This window comes from Chinchilla lanigera, unplaced genomic scaffold (assembly GCF_000276665.1).
Source record: "Chinchilla lanigera isolate Chin_1 unplaced genomic scaffold, ChiLan1.0 scaffold00076, whole genome shotgun sequence".
Taxonomy (NCBI): domain Eukaryota; kingdom Metazoa; phylum Chordata; class Mammalia; order Rodentia; family Chinchillidae; genus Chinchilla; species Chinchilla lanigera.
In genome coordinates, this window is record NW_004955477.1 from 10,909,213 (window position 1) to 10,929,744 (window position 20,532).

Sequence of the window (20,532 nt, forward strand, 5' to 3'; positions counted from 1 at the left end):
TGTAATTCAGACCTAATATTTAAACAGTAAAAGCACACACAACATAGGTGTTCCAGGAACATCTGATTTAAAAGTTCTGAGATCACTGCATCACAGCACTGACTGGCCCTCAACTCTTCCTCCAAGCCGTGGTCAAGGTTCACTGTGCAGTAACTGCCACTCTGGGTGCTGGTGCTGGTGTGGGGGCCCCACGTGGGACAGGCACTTGGGGGGCTGTTTTCTGGCTCCTTTCTGCAGACAGGTGCTCCAGTCGTTCTGTGTAGAAGCCATTGAAATCGAGCCTGTGAAAGAGGGAAAACAGAGCTGGGGATCCTCTTGCAAAGGGTGAAGCACAGCTACCATGCTAAGGAAGTGCATGGGTGTAGACACGCCTGCCACATGTGGCCACGATGGCAGCCCCATTTCTTCTACACAGTTTTAAGAATCAGCAACACAGGTAAGTCAAGGCCTCCTCCAGGTTGAGGGTGAGGGGAGTGTGTTCCACCGACCAACACACAATACACATGCACAGGCCTCAGCTTACATAGCCTTCACTGCTTTAATCAATACCCAGATCAGGCCTTGAAAACACACATGAAAACTAAAAGTCAAGCAGCAGAGCTCCTAACAAGTATTTTAGTGGAATCATATCCAGGAGGACACAGCCAGGGGCACAGATGCAGACTTCTGTCTCAGTCCTCAGATGTTGGGACTCCCATCACCCCAGCATCACCTGCCAATAGGGGGAAGGCCCTGAGGGTGTCCCAGACATGAGAAACTTCGCAGTTCTGTGGTAGGTGAATTCAGAAGCCTCCATTCAAGAAACCAGGATGTCAGTGGGTGGAAGAGAGCACCAGGTGCTCTCAATGTACAAACAAGTACCTTCTAAAAAGCAATGCAGGGACAGCACCTCTTGGCTAAAGCTGGGGCCTATTTCCTAACCATATGCTAACAATGAGCAAGCTACTGTCTTCCCTGAGCCCGCAGCCAACCCTTCTTCCATTGTCTTCAGCCAACAAAAGGGACCTGACTGCCAGGGGCTATAGAAAGCAAAGACTATGGTGAATAGAAGTGGGCAGGCCTGGGCTGTACAGCTGGGAGGAGAGCCATGGTGGGCACGCAGGTGGCAATGCATACCTGGAAATGACGCTGGCCATGCCATGCTCACAATCACTGGTGCTATAGACGCTTAGTCGGGCTAGCAGATCAAGCAGATGAGCAGAAAAGTTCTTGTCAAAGTTATTGATGGTGGCCTCAAAGCCAGAAGCCATCTGAGGGGTGTCCACAGGCTCCGCCAGGTGCTAGAAACAAAGCTCAAGGCAGTTAGCAGTGCCAGCTCCCGGGATGGGCATCTTAGCTTTTGTGCTGAGCCAGATCTGTTTGGATCTTTTTTCCTTTCATTTTTTTTTTTTTTTCCTTTTTTTCTTTTTGGTTTTTCTCCAGTACCGAGAATCAAACTCACGACCTTGTGTGTTTGCTAGGCAGGCGCTGTGCCGCTGAGCTAAATCCCCAGCCCCTCTTCCCTCTATTTAAATAAAAGAAATGGATCTGGGACTTTCTGTGTGATAAAGGGTAAGAAATTATGGTGTCAAAAAATTCCTGAGGCCACAGCACATGGTAAAAAACACTTCAGGTAACTAGTGCCCTCCATGCTGGGGGCTTCCCCAGGGGACAAAGACTTCAATGGTGCCATCCCCTGCGTTTTCTCTCTTTAGGTCAGACTTTCAAGCTGATGCCATGTTCTCCTGGTTACTTGGCAATGGGGATGACCTGTGTCTGCTACTGCCCCTAGCTTTGGGGCCCTGCTACTCCCTGTCCTGTCTTCTTTTTGTCACATCAGAATGAGCCCCATGTCTCTTGGCCCTATACCTCAAAAGACACAGCTCACCTGCACCACTTGTCTCTTCTTATCAGAGCTGGCACTAATCAGTAATAGTGCCCCAGGCTAGGCCCACACAATACTGTTCCATAGATGACTGTGGCCACACCAGAGCCCAGTGGGATGAGGTGGGGAGTAGACCACAGAGAAGAGACACTTGAGCCCGTGTTTGGAACCAACTTCAACAGTTTTCTTCTCATTGAAAGGGTGGCAGAAAGTCTCCCTAAGTGCTGTGATTCTAATGCTGTTGCACAGACAACTGAGAGAAGGAGGATGAACTCCAAGGCCATGCACCTTCTTGGAAGGCTCCTTCTGGGTTACTCCTTGGCCCACTTGGCTTTTGTGGGCAGCCCCAGGATGGTGCCTTGCTCCAATGCTAGCTGGCCCAGTTCAGTGTCCAGTTTCATGCTCTGTGTAAATTTCTAGGGGCAGAGTCATGTCAGTTCTAACCACAAGGCTCTGTGAAATGCCAAGTCCCTGAAGGTGCAGCACACCCCATGAGGTGGGCTAGGCTGACGCTGCAGACTCAGGGACACACAAATGTCCCTGTGGAGGGCTGTAGGTACAAGGGGTTAGCTGTGCCTACAGAATTCCCAGGTCTATCTTTCACAGAGATAGTGAATGGATTTCTCTAAAGACAGTTTTTTTTCCACATGTTCCCCTATTTGGGAATTTAATACAGGCTCCTAAGGGATGGAGTCCATACCACTCGTGCTCCTCATAAACTACAACCAGATACATCTACCTCTCATGGCTTGACCCCTCCTCAAGGTGCTCCCTGTGGAAAGTGCTCCCTCCTCAGGCCCCCCATCACCCTCCCGCCCAGCATTCCTCAGGCTGAAACCTCTGCCACCTGATACTCATTTTCTACAACCACTCATCTTTCGGCAACTACTTGTAACAAGTGTCCAAACAGTACTTAACTGAATTGAATAGCTCAAAGTCTGACAAAATAATAAACACACTCAAAAAGAGGCCAGGGACATAGAGAGAACACAGAGTAAGAGTAATCCAGCAGTACTAGGTGGCTTCTGCCACATCAGGGCAGGGCCTCAAGAAAGCCTTGTTCAGAAAGGAACTTACTGGCCAGGAAGACCCAGGAGCTCTGTAAGGGCAGGAGGTGTGGGACAGGGTTGCTCTGATGACTTAGATCTGAGCTGAGAGATGGAGCTTTTGGAAGGTGACTGGATCATGGGGCACTATAACCATCAGCAGATGACACCACTGATGAGCTCACCGCTGAATGTGCTGTTAGGTGGGGCCTGGTAAGGGAATATGGAGCATGGGGGCATGACATGAAGGGGGTATTCCATTTTATCCCGAGTTTTACTTTTTATTAGTACATGTTTACAGAAGATAATGATTACATTCATTGTGGGGAGTTGGTACATATACCTAACACATCTTAATTCTTTTTACATTGCCTTCTTCTCCTTTTCCTCTCCCTCTCTTGGTCCCCTTTTCCACTTGCAAAAGATCTGTTTCCTACTATTTACCCTTTCATTTGCTTTTATTATTTATGCTTTGGGTTTCTCATATAAGACAAATTGTGATAGTTAAGCTTGTGTCTGATTTATTTCACTTAGTATTATGTTCTCAAGGTACATCCATTTTCCTATAAACAATTCATATTTATCCTTCTATAGAACAGAGTAGCACTCCATTGTGTATAAATACATTTCCTTTATTCATTAATCTATTGATGAACATATAGGCTAGTCCCTTAGCTAGTATGAATTATGTTACTATAAACATGGCATGTATCACTGTAATATGATGTATTTCACTCTCTCAGGGAGATAGCTAGAAAAGGAATAGTTGGGTCATAGGAGGGTGTATTCTTGTCCCCACTCCATCCTTGTCTTTTTGCTTCCTGGCTGCCATCTTAAGCAGCATTTTTCCACCAGGCCCTTTCATCATGCAGTTTCTGTCTTGGACTGGACCGAATCCTCTAAAACCATGAGTTAAAATAAACCTCTCCTTTAAACTGCAGGTGTTGGGTATTCGTCCCAGTGCAGCGAACAACTGATGCCCACACTACCTATATCTGCTTACGTCTGCTTGCATGTGTCTATACTGCCTACCTGCATGCAGTTGGTGAACATGACGCACACAGACATGAGCTTAGAGAAGACCTTCAGTAGCTCAGGGTTGGTCAGCATGCAGTCCTTTAGGCAGTTGTCCAAGAAGCTCGTGTGGTGGCCAAGGACGTCATCAATGTTGGAGGCCTGTGAAGAAAGGGCTGAGACTCAGCATTGAGCCTGTTCTCTAGATTTCACAGAAGATACTCTACATATGGCCTTCAGTTTTGCCTTTGTACACTTCAGTTTTGTTCTGCATTTATAGGGACTGAAACCAGGGCCCTGCATATGTTAGGCAAGTGCTCTACCACTGAGCTACATCCTTATATCCTTAGCCCCCTTTGTATACTGCTTCTCCTCTTTTGGTTTTATTGAGACAGGGTCTTGCTGTGTAGTTCAGGCTAGCTTTGGACTCACTATGTGACTCAGGGTGGTCTTGAACTAGCAGTGATCTCCCTGCCGAAGCCTCCCAAGTGTTGCAATTATAGGAGTACACTGCTTTTGTATGTTTCTATCATTTAAATGAACCTATGGTCTCTTGAGGGAAAACTTCTCTGTTTAGCCCTGACTCCCCTCTTGCTGTCTCCCTCACAAGAATCACTGTGGAAAAACACCACTGTCTGCACACAAGAACAGGACTCTGGTTTCCCTTCTTCAAACAGGAAGGAGGCTGTAAGGCTGTGCACATGTTCATAGCAGCCCTGATACCCAGTCAGTATGTGACTGAGAATGATGTTATGAAACCACCTGGCTGGGAAAGAGCTTCTCAAACGCTACCATGCATGAAGCAGAAACTCACAGACTTCAGGTTTTTCTCAAGGATGTGCCAGGTTGGTTCCATCACTTCAAACATCATATAGTACTGGATATTTTGAACGAAGTTGAGCATTCGCTGCCGCAGAGTGAAGGCACCAGCAAACCTGAGTGCAGGGGCAGTTACAGAAGAGTGATATAAGGTTGGCATCTCTATAGTGTCCAATATGTGCTGATGGCTTCTGCACCTCCCCAAGCACGGAGGACTCTCATGCCCATAGTGCCTATGCACTGATAATGGCATGGACACAGGGAGCAGGAGGATGCTTGCTCCCATCCCTGGCTGCATCACGCTGTCCAGTGAGTGTCCTGCCCAGAAGGCACTGGGCCAGCCAGCACCTGCTGGAGAAACACAGAACAGATTCCCTGGCTAACTAAGTCACTCAGCTGGTGGCTGACCAATACAGGGAATGACCCCAAAGGCACACTCCATAATTTGTGCTTTACTGAGGCAGTCTTAACACCACCTGGTTCCATAGACCAATATGCAAAAGGTCCCAGGGGAAGAGAGTAGCTCCCAGCACAATGCCACTCTGTATGCTCAGGAAGAGGAACAAAGGCTCCTGAAAGGCTTGTGTCTACCACAAAGACCCAGGTAGTCAGTGCTGTGCCGTCACCACAGGAAAAGGCTGAGGGACACAGCCAATTTTCACTGAGAGTGACAAGCAGTGCTATGTTGCCAAATCACAAAAGCTGACATATCATGAAACTAAACTACAAATGTGATTTTTAAATTATTTTTTCCAAAGGTCTAAGAAGTGAAACCACCCTTGGAGGGAACCAGAAGGCCACAATAGGACGTACCACTTTGCTGAGTGCAGTGCATACTGCTTGGCAGTTTTGTTGCTGATCCAGACGCTGCACAGCTGCCGCTCTACATGTTTGCAGTAGAACATATGCCTGAAGAGCATCTGGTAGCGGGTGAGTGCCTTCCTGCAAAAAAGGGCACATCAGAGGTGCTGAATGGTGAATGGCCTGTCCTCTCACAGCCTAAACCAAGAGCACCAGAAAGTGGTAGCCCCCTCAGATCCTACAGGATGAGGCAGCTTTGAGTGGGCAGTTCCTGTTTCTTGCAATCCTGAAGAGACATCCAGAAACTGTCTCCAAGTGGCCACGTCCTCACCTGTTGATGATCAGGGAGAGGGGCCACTTGACAATGTAATCGAAAGAGAAGGCTTCTAGGCCACTCAACGTGAGCTCAGTTGGATCAGCATGGGTCATTGCCTTCTCCTGCTTGGTCTCAATGGCCAGAACCCGCAAGAGCTGAGTGATGAGGTCATGAGGCATCAGGTCAATCTTAAGGGGAGATAATAAAACAGAGCATCACATATTTAGAGGACAAGGCCAAAATCATCCCTGACCCCCACCTATCCCTGTATCATAACTTGGAAAAGCAAGTAAGGTGCCCAACAACTGCTTAGGAAATATAGAAAGGCCACATTAAAAAGCCAAACACCTACTAATAAATCCTAATTCAAAAATTGGTCTAAAAGTTCTAGCTCAGTGGTGAAGCACTTGCCTAGTGTATATGAGGCCCTGGGTTTAAATGAAAGTACAATGAAGGAAAAAACCTAAACTACTTTTCATTAAAACTGAAAAGAAAAATCCAGACAAATTACTTTTTAAATGCCCCTCTACTGCAGTGCATGGTACTAATGAGAAACCCCAGGGAAATTAATATAAACTCTCATTCCTTAAGATTGAAACTTTTTTCCATAAGGTACTAGCCCTAAGCTGACAGACAAAGCATATTTAGTGAGAGATGTGACAGCAATTATACACAAGCAGCACCGTGTATAGTATTAATTTATTCAAGTATTTATTAAGCAGTAATTATATACCAGGGAGAATGTGGAAGATCCCTATAAAGAATAATAAAAAAAGTGAAGATGAAGAATAAAGAAAGAAACACAAATAGGTCATGAATGGATGAAAGTGCTTACCATCTCCTAACACAGAAATGGATGTTCAACTGACACACTTCCTGACCATTAGAGGAACACAGATGTGGACATCAGGTGAACAGATATGATGTTCCTCACCCACACTGCCAGGGCCTCACACAGCTCCAGTGAGGTCAGTGAGGTCAGCTGTTAAAGCCCTATATTCTGATCCAATGGTTCCACTGCTAGGAATTAATGTACCCCATAAAATTACTTTTGTAGCTAACAAGGGACCCCAAAATGTATGAAACAAGGGCAGAATTTAAAGGAGGAATGAAGTTCTAGGGACATGGTGGAGAGACCACCATGCAATTCAGAGGATTTAAGCAGCACAGCACACCTACTGACACCTGCAGAGCAGCAGCAGAACCTATGCTCTCTGAAGTGTAATTGGACATTCCTTAGGACGTGAAGCCCCAAAGCAAGTCTTGATACATTTTATAAAACCGAGATCATACAAAGTGTATTCAAGCTATGTGTGGTGGCCCATGCCTATAATCCCAGTACTTGGGAGGCTGAGGCAGGAGGATCACCACAAATTTGAGGCCAGTGTAGATCACAAAGTGAGTTCAAGGCCAGTCGGAACTGCAAAGCAAGACCCTGTCTCAATAAAAGGATATTCTCTATGCACAACATGCTCAAATTAGAAATAAGGCAGAAAAAACAGAAAATTTACAGATCTGTGGAAATTAAATACACTCAAACAATAGGTCAAAGAAAGAAATCATAAGGGAAATTAGTAAGTAACTTGAAACAGGTCTGGAGTATAGGTTCTAGGTTCAATTCCAGGCACCAAGAAACCCCAGAAATAAATACAAAAACATCATTCAAAACAGAAAAAAACCCACAAAATAAAAATTAACAGGAGACAGTGATATCAGTCCTCAGAGGGATACCGGCAATTGTGGACACCTCTGAACAATAACCTAACTTTATAATCTAAGAAAAGTATGAAAACAGCAAACTAAACCCAAAGCCAGCAGAAAAAAGGGATAATAAAGATCAAAACAGAGAACACCAACAAAACCAAGATTAGGTACTTTGAGAACATCAGTGAAACTGACAAACTTTTTAGCTACACTGAGGAAGAAAGGGGACTCAAATCACTGAACTCAGAAATTAAAGTGGAGCTCTCACTACCAGGCCATGAGTCCACACACTATATGCCAGCAAGTGGACCCAACCAAGATGGACACCAGAAACACAAAGGCATGGGGACTAACTCCTGAGGGAGCCGATCTGAATGGCCTTCACCAAGGAAGGCTGTGCCATGAGCACCAAAGGCTTCCTGAAGAATTTCAGCCAACCTCACAGAACTCATGCTTCCTAAACTCTTCCAAGAACATAATGAGAGACACGTCCACACCCACACACTACAAGATCAGCACAACCTCACATGGCGCCAGACTAGGAGGCTGCAAGGAAACTATAGGCAGATACCCCTTGTGAGCACAGATGTAGAAACTCTCAATAAGATGACAGCAAACCAGCGTACCGCCCAGATGAAGGAAGGACACACTGGGCCCTGCTGCTTTTTCACTTCCAGTGCCCACTACACCCACCTTGAGGTCGTCTTTGAAGGGGTCAGTGTTGGCAGTACTCATGCGCAGGGCCAGCTCCAACAGAGCCTCCAGGCGTGTAGGAGTAATATCTTCCACTGGTTTCCTGAGTTCCTCCTCAGTGAGGTCCATGAAGTGAACAAAGAAGTCTCCCTGGTCCATCAGGAAGTAGCGCTTGATGGACCTGCACCAGGGGGGATGTGCTAAGCCTGCACTGTGCCTGCCAGTACTCCAGTACCTCAGCACAACAATCACACAGAAATGAGTGGGTGTGAACAGCTTTCAGTGAGTGGGGCATGGGACCACTGTGTCAGGCTGTGGCAGAAGAGGTGCTGCCAGCTGAGGGGTCTGATGGCCATAGCAAGATGGGGGGGCAGGACCTCTGGGACACAGGGACATGTGGCAGATACCACCCAGCTCACAACCCCATGGTGGGGGTGACACAGGAGCTAGCTCCTCGGACTACAGACAGCAAGGTGACTTGCCTACTTTTACAAAGACAAAAGGGCTGCCAGAAGGAACAGTCTAATCTTAGCCCATGTTCTGCAAATTCCACTTGCTGTGCTAGAAGAGTAAGCAGCATCCAGAGGATGGAGTAAGGAACAACCTCAGGTGGGCCACCAGCTCCTTTTCCTCCATCAGGAAGTCCAGCAGCACCTTGCTGGCATAGTTGAATGCCTTCTCAATCTGCTCAACATACGCCCGCTCTTTGAGTGTGTAGATAATTTCTTTGGCCACAGGGCAGGTGACATCATGACCACATTCTCTGACCACATTTAGGTATTTTCCTGAAAGAGAAGGAGAAAGACAGGTTTACAATGTCACTGCACAAACTGAGTCTCAGGCCTGGAATCTCACTCTGTCAAACACTGGGTAGCAGGCTGGACATGCCCTGCACATCAGCCCCACACTCACTTCATCCCATATGGAAAGATGCAACTGCCACTGTAAGGACTGAGGCAGCAGCTGCTGTGACTTGCAGTGGCTCTTCACATCTGGATTTTCCCAATTAACAGCATAGAAATTAACTGAAAAAATAAATTGAGAACTAGGCTGCTGTATCATCTCCTGGCCCCTTCTGCACTGGCTTAGTCCTCAGTTCCAAGGTGCCACGCCCCTGCACCATTGATCCTGTGACTAAATTAGGCCCTAACTTGTGTGACAGTGACTATCAACGTGGTCAGCCTGGCAGGAGTGTGTCCCTGATGGTTTCTCCTATAATGGTAACAGAGTTTTAGAAGACCAAAGATATAAGTCTTCTGCGAGACAGTTTCTTGGTCAGGGGAAAGAATGAAGCCAATGCGTGCGAGGAACCACTGACATCCAGTAGCCTGGCACAGGAGGCTGCTTTCCACATGAGCACAGGGCTAGGAGCTGGCCCTGTGCATAAGCACTGTGTGTAAGGTTACCCGTGCTGAGGATCTTGCCCGCCATCTTCTGCAGGAAGGAGGGAATCTGCTGCTGCACCACAGTGTACCGCTGGTCCCAGTACTTGTCATTGTAGTCCTCCTGTATCTTCTCCTTCCGCAGTTCGTGCTCTTCAACCATGAACTCACTGGAAGGCACAGACAGCTTCTCAGGTCACCATGGAACAAGCACAGCCCTAAGTGACACAGGAACTAGCCGCATGCTTCTAGAAACATGCCGTTAAGGCAAGTACAACCCACTGTCGTTACTTCTGCATAGTGAGTTAAAATGAGTATATAAACCTCTTTTGGTGAAGGCATTTAACCAAGGTCAGAGCTGGACAGGAAGTTAATTATCTTTACCCTTCTGTTGTGAGTACAGGCTACAAAATGACTTGTTCCTGGGTATGTGGACCACCACCAAAGGAACTTCAAGAATAACTTATACGCAGTAAGTTGGAAGCTACATTTCTTGCCATACCCACCACACCAGACTCTGTTATTTGGCTAATTAGTGAAGAAATGTATGGGGATTGCAGTTCTGTCATGGAGCACATGCTTAGCATGCTTATGCATGCTTAGCGTGCATAAGGCCCAATGTTCCCTAGAAACATTTTATCCCTAGCATAAAAAATAATGAAAATAAAATATATACTTCTATGTCATATATGTCATACACTTTAGAAATATTTTCATGAACATAAAAATATGTTCATCCTACACTAAGGACTCTAGGACCTCAACTCCAAGGATCTTAACAGCCTTCACCCAATAGAATAATGTCTTGAAAGGCAGCCAAGTGATGGGAGACTCCTTTCCCTGGCTTAGGGTGTATTTTTGTGTAAGGGTATGTGTTCAGTGTCTGCTCTCACTAAGGCCAGCACTCTTTGAGAAACGGGGCAGCAGGTATCATCCAGGCACCTATGGAACCCTACCTATAGGGGTCATGGATGATCCCCCTGTAGATCCACTTCTCCAGTACCTCAAAGTACGGTGCACTGGCAGCCTTGGTCAGGTATAAGCACAGCTCCTGTGCCTGGCTGTCCCCTGTGTAGTTGAAGCTCCTGTCGTGGAGAAGGCTCAACGTCGACCCACCTACACACTCGCCTTTATCCACTGAAGTGGCTACAGGGAGGAGAGAGTGGCTTACTGCCAAAACAGATCTACACACTATCCTCACCTCTCTTAGCTCACCCCGACCTTTTTTACTGGACGTGTTTCTATAATCAAGAACAGTGTCCGGGGCCTCCTTCCCGAAAATCATTAAAACAGGAAGTAACAGAGCTTTGCCTCATGACACTAGGCCCAGAAAGTAAGACACAGTAGTCAGCCAAAGGCTGGGTATCACTGTTCCTACACACACTGAGCCCTGCCACCTGCTGCACTTCATCAGGTGGGTACATACCAAGAGAGGCCAGGATGTCCACAGTGCGCATGGCTGGCTGGATGTAGAACCAGAGCTTCTGTAGTGAGAGGAGGCCCTGCCTGTGCAGCTGCTCCAGCTGCGTAACCAGGATAAGGTACTCCTTTACTAAGGTTCTCATGGCAGCCGCCAAGGCATGGTTCACCTGCCCATACTCGAAGGAAGACTTTTCTTCAATAAACCTACAGGAAATACATTAGACATCCTTGAAAAGGAGCAAGTTACATTTTTAGATAAAAGCTCAAATACTCCCAGTCCAATGCTCAGCCAGGAAGGAAATGACTCATTGTAGCCTTTATCCCTAGAGAGGAGCCTATAGGACTCAGAGTGGTGAATCTGAACAGGGATCAGTGACACAATAGCCCTTCAAATTGTATCAGGCCTGGGCTGAGTCACAAGCCAGGAAGAGCTCCACTCAGGAGTTGAAACCTGACCTCCCCTCCACAGTGCAAGCTCTGGGACTGGACACGAAGCTAGTCAAACGCAGGCCCACCTGGTCACAGTGGAGTAACTGGCAGCCACAGGGAGGATTCTGTTCACCAGCTCCCGGATGGACAGGTCCAGGTTGGGATCCACAAGGAAGGTACGGTTCTGCCTCCCAGCCAGAGGTTGAGCAGTAATATACCTGCCATCCACACCGACCAGCACGTAGAGCAGGTCTTCCACCACTGCTGACTCCTGGGAGGCCAAAGGCAGTGCTCCTGCAAGGCAGACACTACTGGATTCCAGGACTTCCACCACCTCTGACCACCGCCAATCTCACTGACTTGACCATGACTGTGCTCTCATTCATTTTTTATGTAACCCCCCTTATACATTTATGGATGGAGAAGAGAACTGCTACCCTTTGCTTCAGTGGGTCTCACTGTAGAACCACTGACAAACACCAAACCCTGTGGTGGCAGGACAGGCACCTGGACAGCAGTGGGGCCTTCTGCATGCTCTCCTCTACCCCTAACCATACCAGGGACGGAACCCAGGGCCTTAAGCATGCTAGGCATTCTGCCACTGAGCCACATCCCAGCCCTTTTAAAACTTATGTTAAGACAGTCTTTTGCAGTTGCCCGGGTTGGGTGCAAATTTTCCTCAGTTCTGCCTGGACTCCCAGAACAGCTGTGATTACAGATGTATGCCACCATACCCAGACTGCTAGGCCCTTCTTTTTCATTAATTAAGTTCACTGTTACATTTTAGGAATATATAATTTATATATATATATATATATATATATATATATATAAAATCGCATTTAAAAATATATTTATATAAATTTTTAAATGTATATATTTATCACATATATTATCACATTTATCACATAGGGAATTTGTACCTCTATATAACTTGATTCTTTTTTTTCCCATTCCCTTACCCTCCCTTATTTACAACTCTTCTTCCCTTCCTTATTTATAAAACAAGTTTTACTTCCATTTTTTCCTTCTTTTCTCATTTTCTTCTTTTGCCATCCTTCCTTTCCCCTCCCTAGTTCCCCTTACCATTTGAACATTTTCTTTCTATTGCACCATATCTATGATACATTTTGCTCCTTATTTACACTTTTGGTTTCTCATGGAACAAAAACAATGTGGTATTTACACAAATGTCCGATATATTTCACTGAAGAGTATGGTCTCAAGGTGCATCCATTTAGCTAGAAATATGCTGTTTATCCTTCGTTATGCCACCGCCTTCTTGAACCAACCAAAAGATGCACTCAGACACTCAACAAGATGTAGCCAGGAGTTCAAAGCACTCTGAACAAGTCCAGCATGCAACATTTACAATTACCACTTAGTAAGTGGACTTCTCTCAAACTAAAAAGATCTTATTTAGGTTTAAAAAATTTTTCTTTTTAAAGATAAGAGTCTTGCTATGTGGTTCAGGTTAGTTTTGAACTCACTCACTATATAGCCATGCGGGTCTTGAACTTGTGATCTTCCTGCCTCAGCCTCACATTACAGGTGTGTGTCACCATGCCCAACCAAAGACTTACTTTAAAAATACATCACTTCAGCTGGGTGTGGTGGTACATACCCGGAATCTCAGCACTCTGGGAGTCTGAGGCAGGAGGATCACAAGTCTGAACCCAGCACTGGCAATTTTGACCGTGTCTCAAAGTAAAAAAACAAAAATGGTTGAGGATGTAGTTCAATGTAAATGCCCTGGGTCAGTAATGGCAAAACTTTTAGAGACCAAGTACCCAAACTGTAATCCAAAACCCACTTATTTATTGCAAAGTGCCAACACTGCTATCAAACCTGAATAGTGAGGTTTTAGTTTAGAAAAAACAATGGTTATCTAATGCTCAGCTATTGAGGCAACTTGGGTCATGTGCCCAGAGAGGGCTCTGCATGCCTGCTGTGGCACACATGTCACAGGTTCACCACCACTGCCCTAGGTTCAATCCCCAGCATCAAGAAAAAGAAAAACAAAAACAAAAACAAGTTTTAAGAAACGATCCAATTTTAGCAGAGAATGAGATATAGGACACAGTGTGACCAATCACCTAATGGACCCTTTAAGACAGCCAAAGGTGGGGCTGGGGATTTAGCTCAGCGGCAAAAGCGCCTGCCTGGCAAGCGCAAGGTCGTGAGTTCGGTTCCTGGTACCGGAGTAAAACCAAAAAAAATTAAAAAAATAAAAAAAAAAAAAGACAGCCAAAGGTAACCTGCCAAGGTCCCTCTCATCTCAGTATAGCTTGCCCTGATATCTCCACAGGCCAGGTGGGGAGCCCATGTTAATAGCTCAAAAAAGCACTGCCAGACATTTCACATTCACAAAATCCCCCAGAGAAGGAATGGTCCATGCTGCTAAACGTTGCTGGAAGGAAGCAAAATTCAACAGAAAGTTCCAAGGGACACCGCCATCCAGAGCACTAGCTATAATCACAGGCTGCAGAAGGCAGTAGGCCCAGGGGGTGAGGTTCCGTCAGGCAGACATAGAGGGAAGGCCAAGGAAGATGCCTGCAGGTGTCTGAATGTGGGCAGGAGAGATGGGGAAGAAAGCCAGGGGACAAGAAGGAGAATGCCAGGTGAGAGGCCAGTGCATGACCAGGTAGCTACTGATACAGTGAGCAACAGAGGCTTAACAGCAAGAGGAGTGGCTGCCTTCTGCCTCACATTCCAAGCAGTTTCTAGGGTCAGCCAGTGTATTTCTCACACCACCTCCAGCAGTGTTTTCCAGGAGATGTTGGCCAAAGGTCCCATAAGTTCCTGTAGTGTGAGTGACCAGACCATGAAGTAAGGCCTGGGGTGAATCTGTTCATAAGACCTCTGGGGTGAGGATGGGCCAGATATGATGCCACCCCTGGAACATGCAGCATGTGGCTAAAGAATGCTAAGAGCATCAGGAACACATCACTAAGGCTTCTAGGCCGCTCAGCCCATAGCTGTATCACACACTGGCCTCAAGCTGCTTGCCAGGTCTCTCAGGCTTAGCTGGTTGTATTCTGCCTCTGAAGACACTGTCCTCTTATACACAACTTTCTCTGAATGGGGAAATACTGTTTTCTACATAAATATTCCTAAGAGCTTCTTGATGTCAGGCCCCACCCAGGTGTCAGGCCCCATTCATCTTTTCTTCCATCAAGGCATCACTCAAGAGGTTTACATATCCTCTGCCGTCCCCAAGAGTCCTGATCAGGTCTCCTGTGGGATCTGGAATCTTCCATCTTTTTACACTGATAATAACAAGCGTGCTCTACAATACCAGTGTCTAGGCCACAGGAAATACCCTGACTAGTTTCTTGACAGAAACTTCTCTGGTTCTGCCCATGTCCAGGGAGCTCTGTGACAGAAACTGCCAAGCTACAACCCTACCTAGCCTTTGTGCCCAGATGTCCTGGAACTGCAGTGGTCCCACTCTGTCTGCCCTCCTCTGCAGCCATGTGATGCAGACTGAGTTGAACTAAGGCTGAGCAGACATGTCTCCTACAAATTCTAACAGCTTAGGTCACTAACGAAAATATACAACACAAAAGTACACTGTTTGCTATAGTTTCTCAGTAACTTACAGCAGGATCATGTTTATTTAGGGATAAGAGAAAAATATTGTACTTCACATAATAGTCTTGCAGGGTTTTTAAGGGCAAAGGCAGATCTCTCTATACCAACACCACACAGACTCATGTGTGCTGTGGTAAAGTGTAGTACCAACTCCACATCTCCTCTTGAATTGGGGCTGTGAGCAAAGAGGAAACATGTCACAGAGATGCTGTGTCCTTAATTGATGAAATCTCATTTTTCAGTCTAAAATAGGACTTAGGAGTTGTATACAGCATGCCAATATACACAGCCCTCACCCCCCAATAGCTTGTCTGGAAAACGTTTCTTATGAGACATGTGACTTTAAGGCCTTTAACAGAAGAGTCTTAACATAGCACTGTCAGAGCAGGATCCATGTAATCCCAAATCACTATTCAGAAAAAAGTACCACACACCCCCACCAGCATCAGATTACCAGGATGCACGGCTTGGGAGAGGCAGCTTCAATCTGTCCTGCTCTGGCAAAAGAGACGGGGGAGAGGTAGTTGGGAGACCCCAGCAAGTCACTATTTGCTGGTAAACAGGGATGGAATGTTGAGGATAGCCAGTCAGCCTCAAGCACTGCAACATGCAAAAGAGCAAGCCTGGGTGAGGGGCTGGTGACAAACCATCACACTGTTCCTGAGCTTCAGCACATCACCCATGGCTTTCTTCCCTGGTGAGGTTCACCACACAAGCAAATGTGATATAAACTTCCTGGGTGTTAGAAATAAAAATGTCACGTACCTATAGGTAAAACTGTGTCTGTGCTTAAACCTGAACCAATCAGGAAATCTCCAACCAGTGTTGGTCTCTCATATACCCAGGCTGGGAACACAGGGAGGTGCTGGCCTGAATTTTTTTTGTTTTGCTTGTCTCGAAGCATCTTTCTTGTAAGTTCTAGAGACTAGTACAGATATTTTAAAAAACAAAAACAGAGATACTTTAAGGCACATAAAACTACAAACTCCGTGGAACTTAACTTTAGCATAGAAAAAGTCAAATCATCTAACATACGATTCAATTAAGACAAAATGAGATACAGTTCTATCTTCCCATTACAAAGCAAAGAGCTGAGGAACAAAAGACACAGAAATATCCAATCTTTCTTCTGAGGTTTTCAGTCCATATAGACTCACAATAAGTCAGGAGCACCAGCAACAGGGCTGCCAGTTTCAGCAGAGTCAGTGTTTCAGACCAGGACATTACATAGGAAGAACCTGAAGTGCTTTTTCCTGGCAATGACTAAATCTAATGCCACTTGTTGTGAGAAGAGAGCATTGGCAACTGATATTGTCCCCTCACCCTGCTGGAGAAGGTCCCAGGACAGATCTAAAAGGCAGAACTAAGCTGCAATGTGTGCACAGCACTAACTCTCCAGGAGACTGGTAGCAAAGTGTGACTGGATTGGGCTCAGCTGGGCAGCTTTCGGAAGCACTAACTTGGGTTATCACTCTGAGGCGCTGGCAGACTGTACTATACTGACCAGGCAGCCTGGTTCCTTACGTGTCACTTGGGAAGGTGGTGTGAGGACTACACAAGTCACGGACAGCTCAGCAGGTGACCTGTGCACATGATATAACTGACAAGGTTGGCTGTGTCTTTGAGAGCACTTCTGTGCTCAGTGTGCAAATGTAAGGATAGGACACTTCACAGGGATGTGGCTATGAAGAGGGATCTGAGGGTCACAATGGTAAAAGAAAATACCTGAGACTCACATCAAAAAGATTAGGGTGGGACAAGCCAAGAATCGGCACCAAATACAGCAGTAGAAAATTACCCAGAAAATAAACACTAGAAATCTGGAAATACTATCATGTCAAAAACTGTCATAGCTGGGTATGATGGCGCATACCTGTAATCCCAGCGCTTGCAACACTGACGCAAGAGGAATGCCACAAGTTTGAAGCCAGCCAGGAGTACATAGTGAATACATAGCAAGATCTGGTCTCAAAAAATAAATAAATAACTAAAAAATAAACAAAACATCAACACAACAAAAAAAGAACTGTCACAGATTCCAGGCGCTGTGACTTGTGCTGCCTCAGATTCATGTAACCATCTGCCACAGGTGGATCTCACCAGAATCTCACTTATCTTTGTGGTGAACAATTTCTAAATAAATGGCATGATCCAGCCTCAGCCCCTCTAAGAGCAGATTCATTTCTCTTTTCTTTTTTTGCTATTGGGGACTGAACTCACAGGCTTCACACTGAACTATATTCCCAGTCATTTTTTTATTTTGAGAGAGGGTCTTGCTAAATCACCCAGGCTGGGCTTGCACTTGCAATCCTCTTGCCTCGGCCTCCCAGAGCTCTGGAAGTATAGGCATACAACACCATGCCTGGCTCAGATTCATATTTAATAAACAACAGACATGCCTCCAGCATTATCTCTGTGAACTCTGGTGAACAGTTACCTGCTGCAGTGTGGAGCCTGTAGTCACACTGCCAAGCTGCTTCCTTAGCTCCTCAAGCTCTTGCATGGACATCTTGGAGGCTGTGGTAGGAACACTAAAGCTGGTGGTGCTGCTGGCCATAGCAGTGGCTGCGAGGTCAGCTCTTTCTTTCGCGTTCTGTTGCAAATACTGCAGAGTCTGAAAACACACAAAACTATATTCAGACTGGATTAGTATGTGTACTTGGGTTGGCAAAGCAAAGCCCTCTCTGTTTTTCCATAACTGAAATCTACCTGTGGGTAACTATGCCTTTGCAGATGAGCTTTCCTCTACAGTCCACCTACAGTTCCTGGGCTACCACAACTACCTCCCCTTATCTGTCCCAGTGCTGGGGGTCTACATGTGCCTGGTGAACCCCTCCACTAGTGAAGAAGAAGGGGGACCTGGCACATCGTTTGCTGTCTCCTCAACAATGTGAGAAACGTGAAACAGCTAAGAGTGAGGCATGATTTTCATGAAGCTAAAATGCTCCACCCCCAGTCACTACTACCAACATTTCTCACCTTTATGCCCATCCTGAGTATTGTTTATTCTGACTCAAAAAGAAAAAAAAGTCCTCAAAGTGTTCCTGGCATGAGACAGGGAGGTGCTGATGAGTGAAGGGAGCAAGGTGGGCAGAAGGAACGTGAGTATGTGTAAGGTATGACCTATACTCCATACACCCCACCTCAGGCTTCACAGGGAATAAGCACTGTGCTCTACTCTTCCAAGCCAGTACCAAATGTCTCCAGTGTACTAACAGCAGGTACAATAATGAGGACAACAAGGCATTTACCTCCTTGTCTTCTGTAAGCTTTGACAATAGGTACACCAGTGGATCAAGGTTCCTTGTATTTTTAGATTTCAGTTCATCATATTTCTTTAGAAAATCCTCAGGAGTACGAGAAAATTCTGCAATTTTAACCTCAAAAGCACAAATGTGAATGATTTAATGACAACAGTTAATCAAGCACAAGGAAAAACCTTCAAGAAAAACACAAAAACCAAAATGGAGTTAAACTAGGTAACTTAGTAAGTTAAATTAGGCAACTTAGTGAGACTCTGTCCCAAAAAAGGAAGGAGGGAGCTAGGGTTGTACCTCAATGTGAAGCCCCTGGATTCAATACCTAGTACCACAAAAGAAAAAAGTGTGCCTTCCTAAATTCTACTCCATTCGGTTTTTCTAATTATCTTGGTGTCATCATTATGCTGGTTAAGTAAATGAAGCTTCACAATGTGTGTTTCAGAAAGAAATTCCAAATTCAAATCCCTCTTTTACTTAAGATTTATAATTCTGAATTATCTATTATGTGATTTAAAAAACAACTTCAAAGGATTTCAATATGATTAAGACCAGCAGCTTCCCTTCTTAGCCCCAGAAACGTGTCTGTGAGTCCCCATCTTAGGGAACACAAAGAAGGAATGTGTACCTCAAGGTTCAAAGCAGCTCTGCCTAGGCCTCCACTGACCTATCTGTATAATGGAGTCAGTGACAGTGGCTATGACCAAGAGTCAGGAGAACCAGAGAGTAGAATGTTAAGTTGGCCTGTGGAAAATATCTGATAAGCGCTACTGACATTAGTTACTGGCAATGCTGTAGCTACCAAACTCCCCCTACCCTACCACATCCATCCAAACAAACCTGTACCAGGGACAGGCTCCTATCTTCTGCCCATTACCAAAGACAGTCACCCACCTTGGCACTGTGGGCAGAGACAGTTGTTGTGACATACGGTGTTCGGTTCTTCTGTAGAAGGTCAATGTAGACTTCGGCTCCATCCCCTCCATGGATTCGCAGCAAGCTGAGCAGCTCATTGACATCATGGTGAATCCGAAATTCACTCATTGTTTTAGCCTTGACACATCGACATCACCAGACAGTCTTATAAAAGTTCTCTAGACATTTATAAACTTAAAATCTTATACAAAAATTTAAAACAATCAAATTTGACCAACTTCTGGCCTTTGGTAAAGCAAATCATTACCAGGCCCAGCCTAACCTCTACAATCCCATTGCTGTCTGCTCCCTTAATACTTGCCTTCAGGGACACATTGCTATGTGCCAGCCATCCTCACTGCATTCACCCATGACATATCTCTTCAGCAACTCAGAGGGCTGGCTTCTATCATCAGTCATTCCCAGCCTACTCTACAGCTTAGGGAGCACTCCAGATGGGCTGCATGAATGGTCCCCACAGGCCCTCCTCTCTTTTGCTGGATGACTTCATCCACAGGTGCTCCTGGGCCAAAAGAAAGCTGTTCTGCTACTCCAGTGGACTGGTGGACAGAGCTTTCTGGCCCCAGCTGGGCAGACACAATGGCTCTGCTACTGGAAGGCCCAGGATCTATACGAAGAGCTTATATGGGCCGAGGTCACTGCCCCTATCCCTATACAGCTATTAAAATAAGCTCCCACCCGAGGCCATGACCAGTTCTCAGATCCCGAACTGTTTAGCAGCAGTTCCATCCACGCCTCTACTTCTGCATCTTCTCTGCACTCAGGATCCTGGGACGTCTTTTCTGGCCCAGGCCTGGCTAACTAGAAAGATATTTTGGTTAAGATTTTTGAGCCTTTACTATGTGCGTGAGCTGGATGGCTCCATCACAGCTCTGTCTGCCCTGTTAGTTGCTGTGCATTAGCATCTGTCATTGAACACAAAAATGTGAGACCAAAACCTTACCTGATGTCCCCAGGGACAGCAGAATAGTGTAGGGGCTTCTTAATTAATGACCTACTGGACAGCAGCTGATTGCACAGGGACTTCCACTCTCCCACAGACACCTGGGTTAGTCAGCCATTATCAGGAGTGCTGGTGAAGGCCATTAAAACAAATATACACGGGCATTAGCCACAAAAATAGGCCTAAGCAAATTTTATGAGCTTCACATAAACTTTTCAATATAAGAAGTGTGATCAAAATATATGGTAAATATTTCCATTAAAAGTATTACAGTAAAAGATACATTGCCACCAAACCCCCTCAAAATACTCT

General features: G+C 45.8%; 1 protein-coding gene across 5 annotated transcripts in view; it reads right to left on the bottom strand.

Moving 5' to 3' along the window:
- Positions 1-20,532, bottom strand: part of Tubgcp2 (tubulin, gamma complex associated protein 2) — a 23,621-nt gene continuing 3,089 nt past the window's right edge. For 2 of the 5 annotated variants that reach the window (XM_005402058.2, XM_013503035.1), the window contains exons 2-18: positions 20,221-20,349; positions 19,236-19,394; positions 18,336-18,464; positions 17,522-17,698; positions 15,850-16,009; positions 11,577-11,784; positions 11,066-11,265; positions 10,596-10,785; positions 9,664-9,809; positions 8,862-9,042; positions 8,258-8,438; positions 5,876-6,048; positions 5,557-5,685; positions 4,739-4,859; positions 3,943-4,086; positions 1,117-1,280; positions 1-281 (exon numbers count right to left, since the gene is read on the bottom strand). In XM_005402058.2, the coding sequence (XP_005402115.1) occupies positions 140-281; positions 1,117-1,280; positions 3,943-4,086; positions 4,739-4,859; positions 5,557-5,685; positions 5,876-6,048; positions 8,258-8,438; positions 8,862-9,042; positions 9,664-9,809; positions 10,596-10,785; positions 11,066-11,265; positions 11,577-11,784; positions 15,850-16,009; positions 17,522-17,698; positions 18,336-18,464; positions 19,236-19,385 (2,595 nt within the window). In that variant the 5' untranslated portion in view covers positions 19,386-19,394; positions 20,221-20,349 and the 3' untranslated portion in view covers positions 1-139. Of the gene's footprint in view, positions 282-1,116; positions 1,281-3,942; positions 4,087-4,738; positions 4,860-5,556; positions 5,686-5,875; positions 6,049-8,257; positions 8,439-8,861; positions 9,043-9,663; positions 9,810-10,595; positions 10,786-11,065; positions 11,266-11,576; positions 11,785-15,849; positions 16,010-16,957; positions 17,047-17,521; positions 17,715-18,335; positions 19,395-20,220; positions 20,350-20,532 lie in introns of those variants that run through there. The other 3 variants (XM_013503036.1, XM_013503037.1, XM_013503038.1) reach the window with 3 other exon arrangements.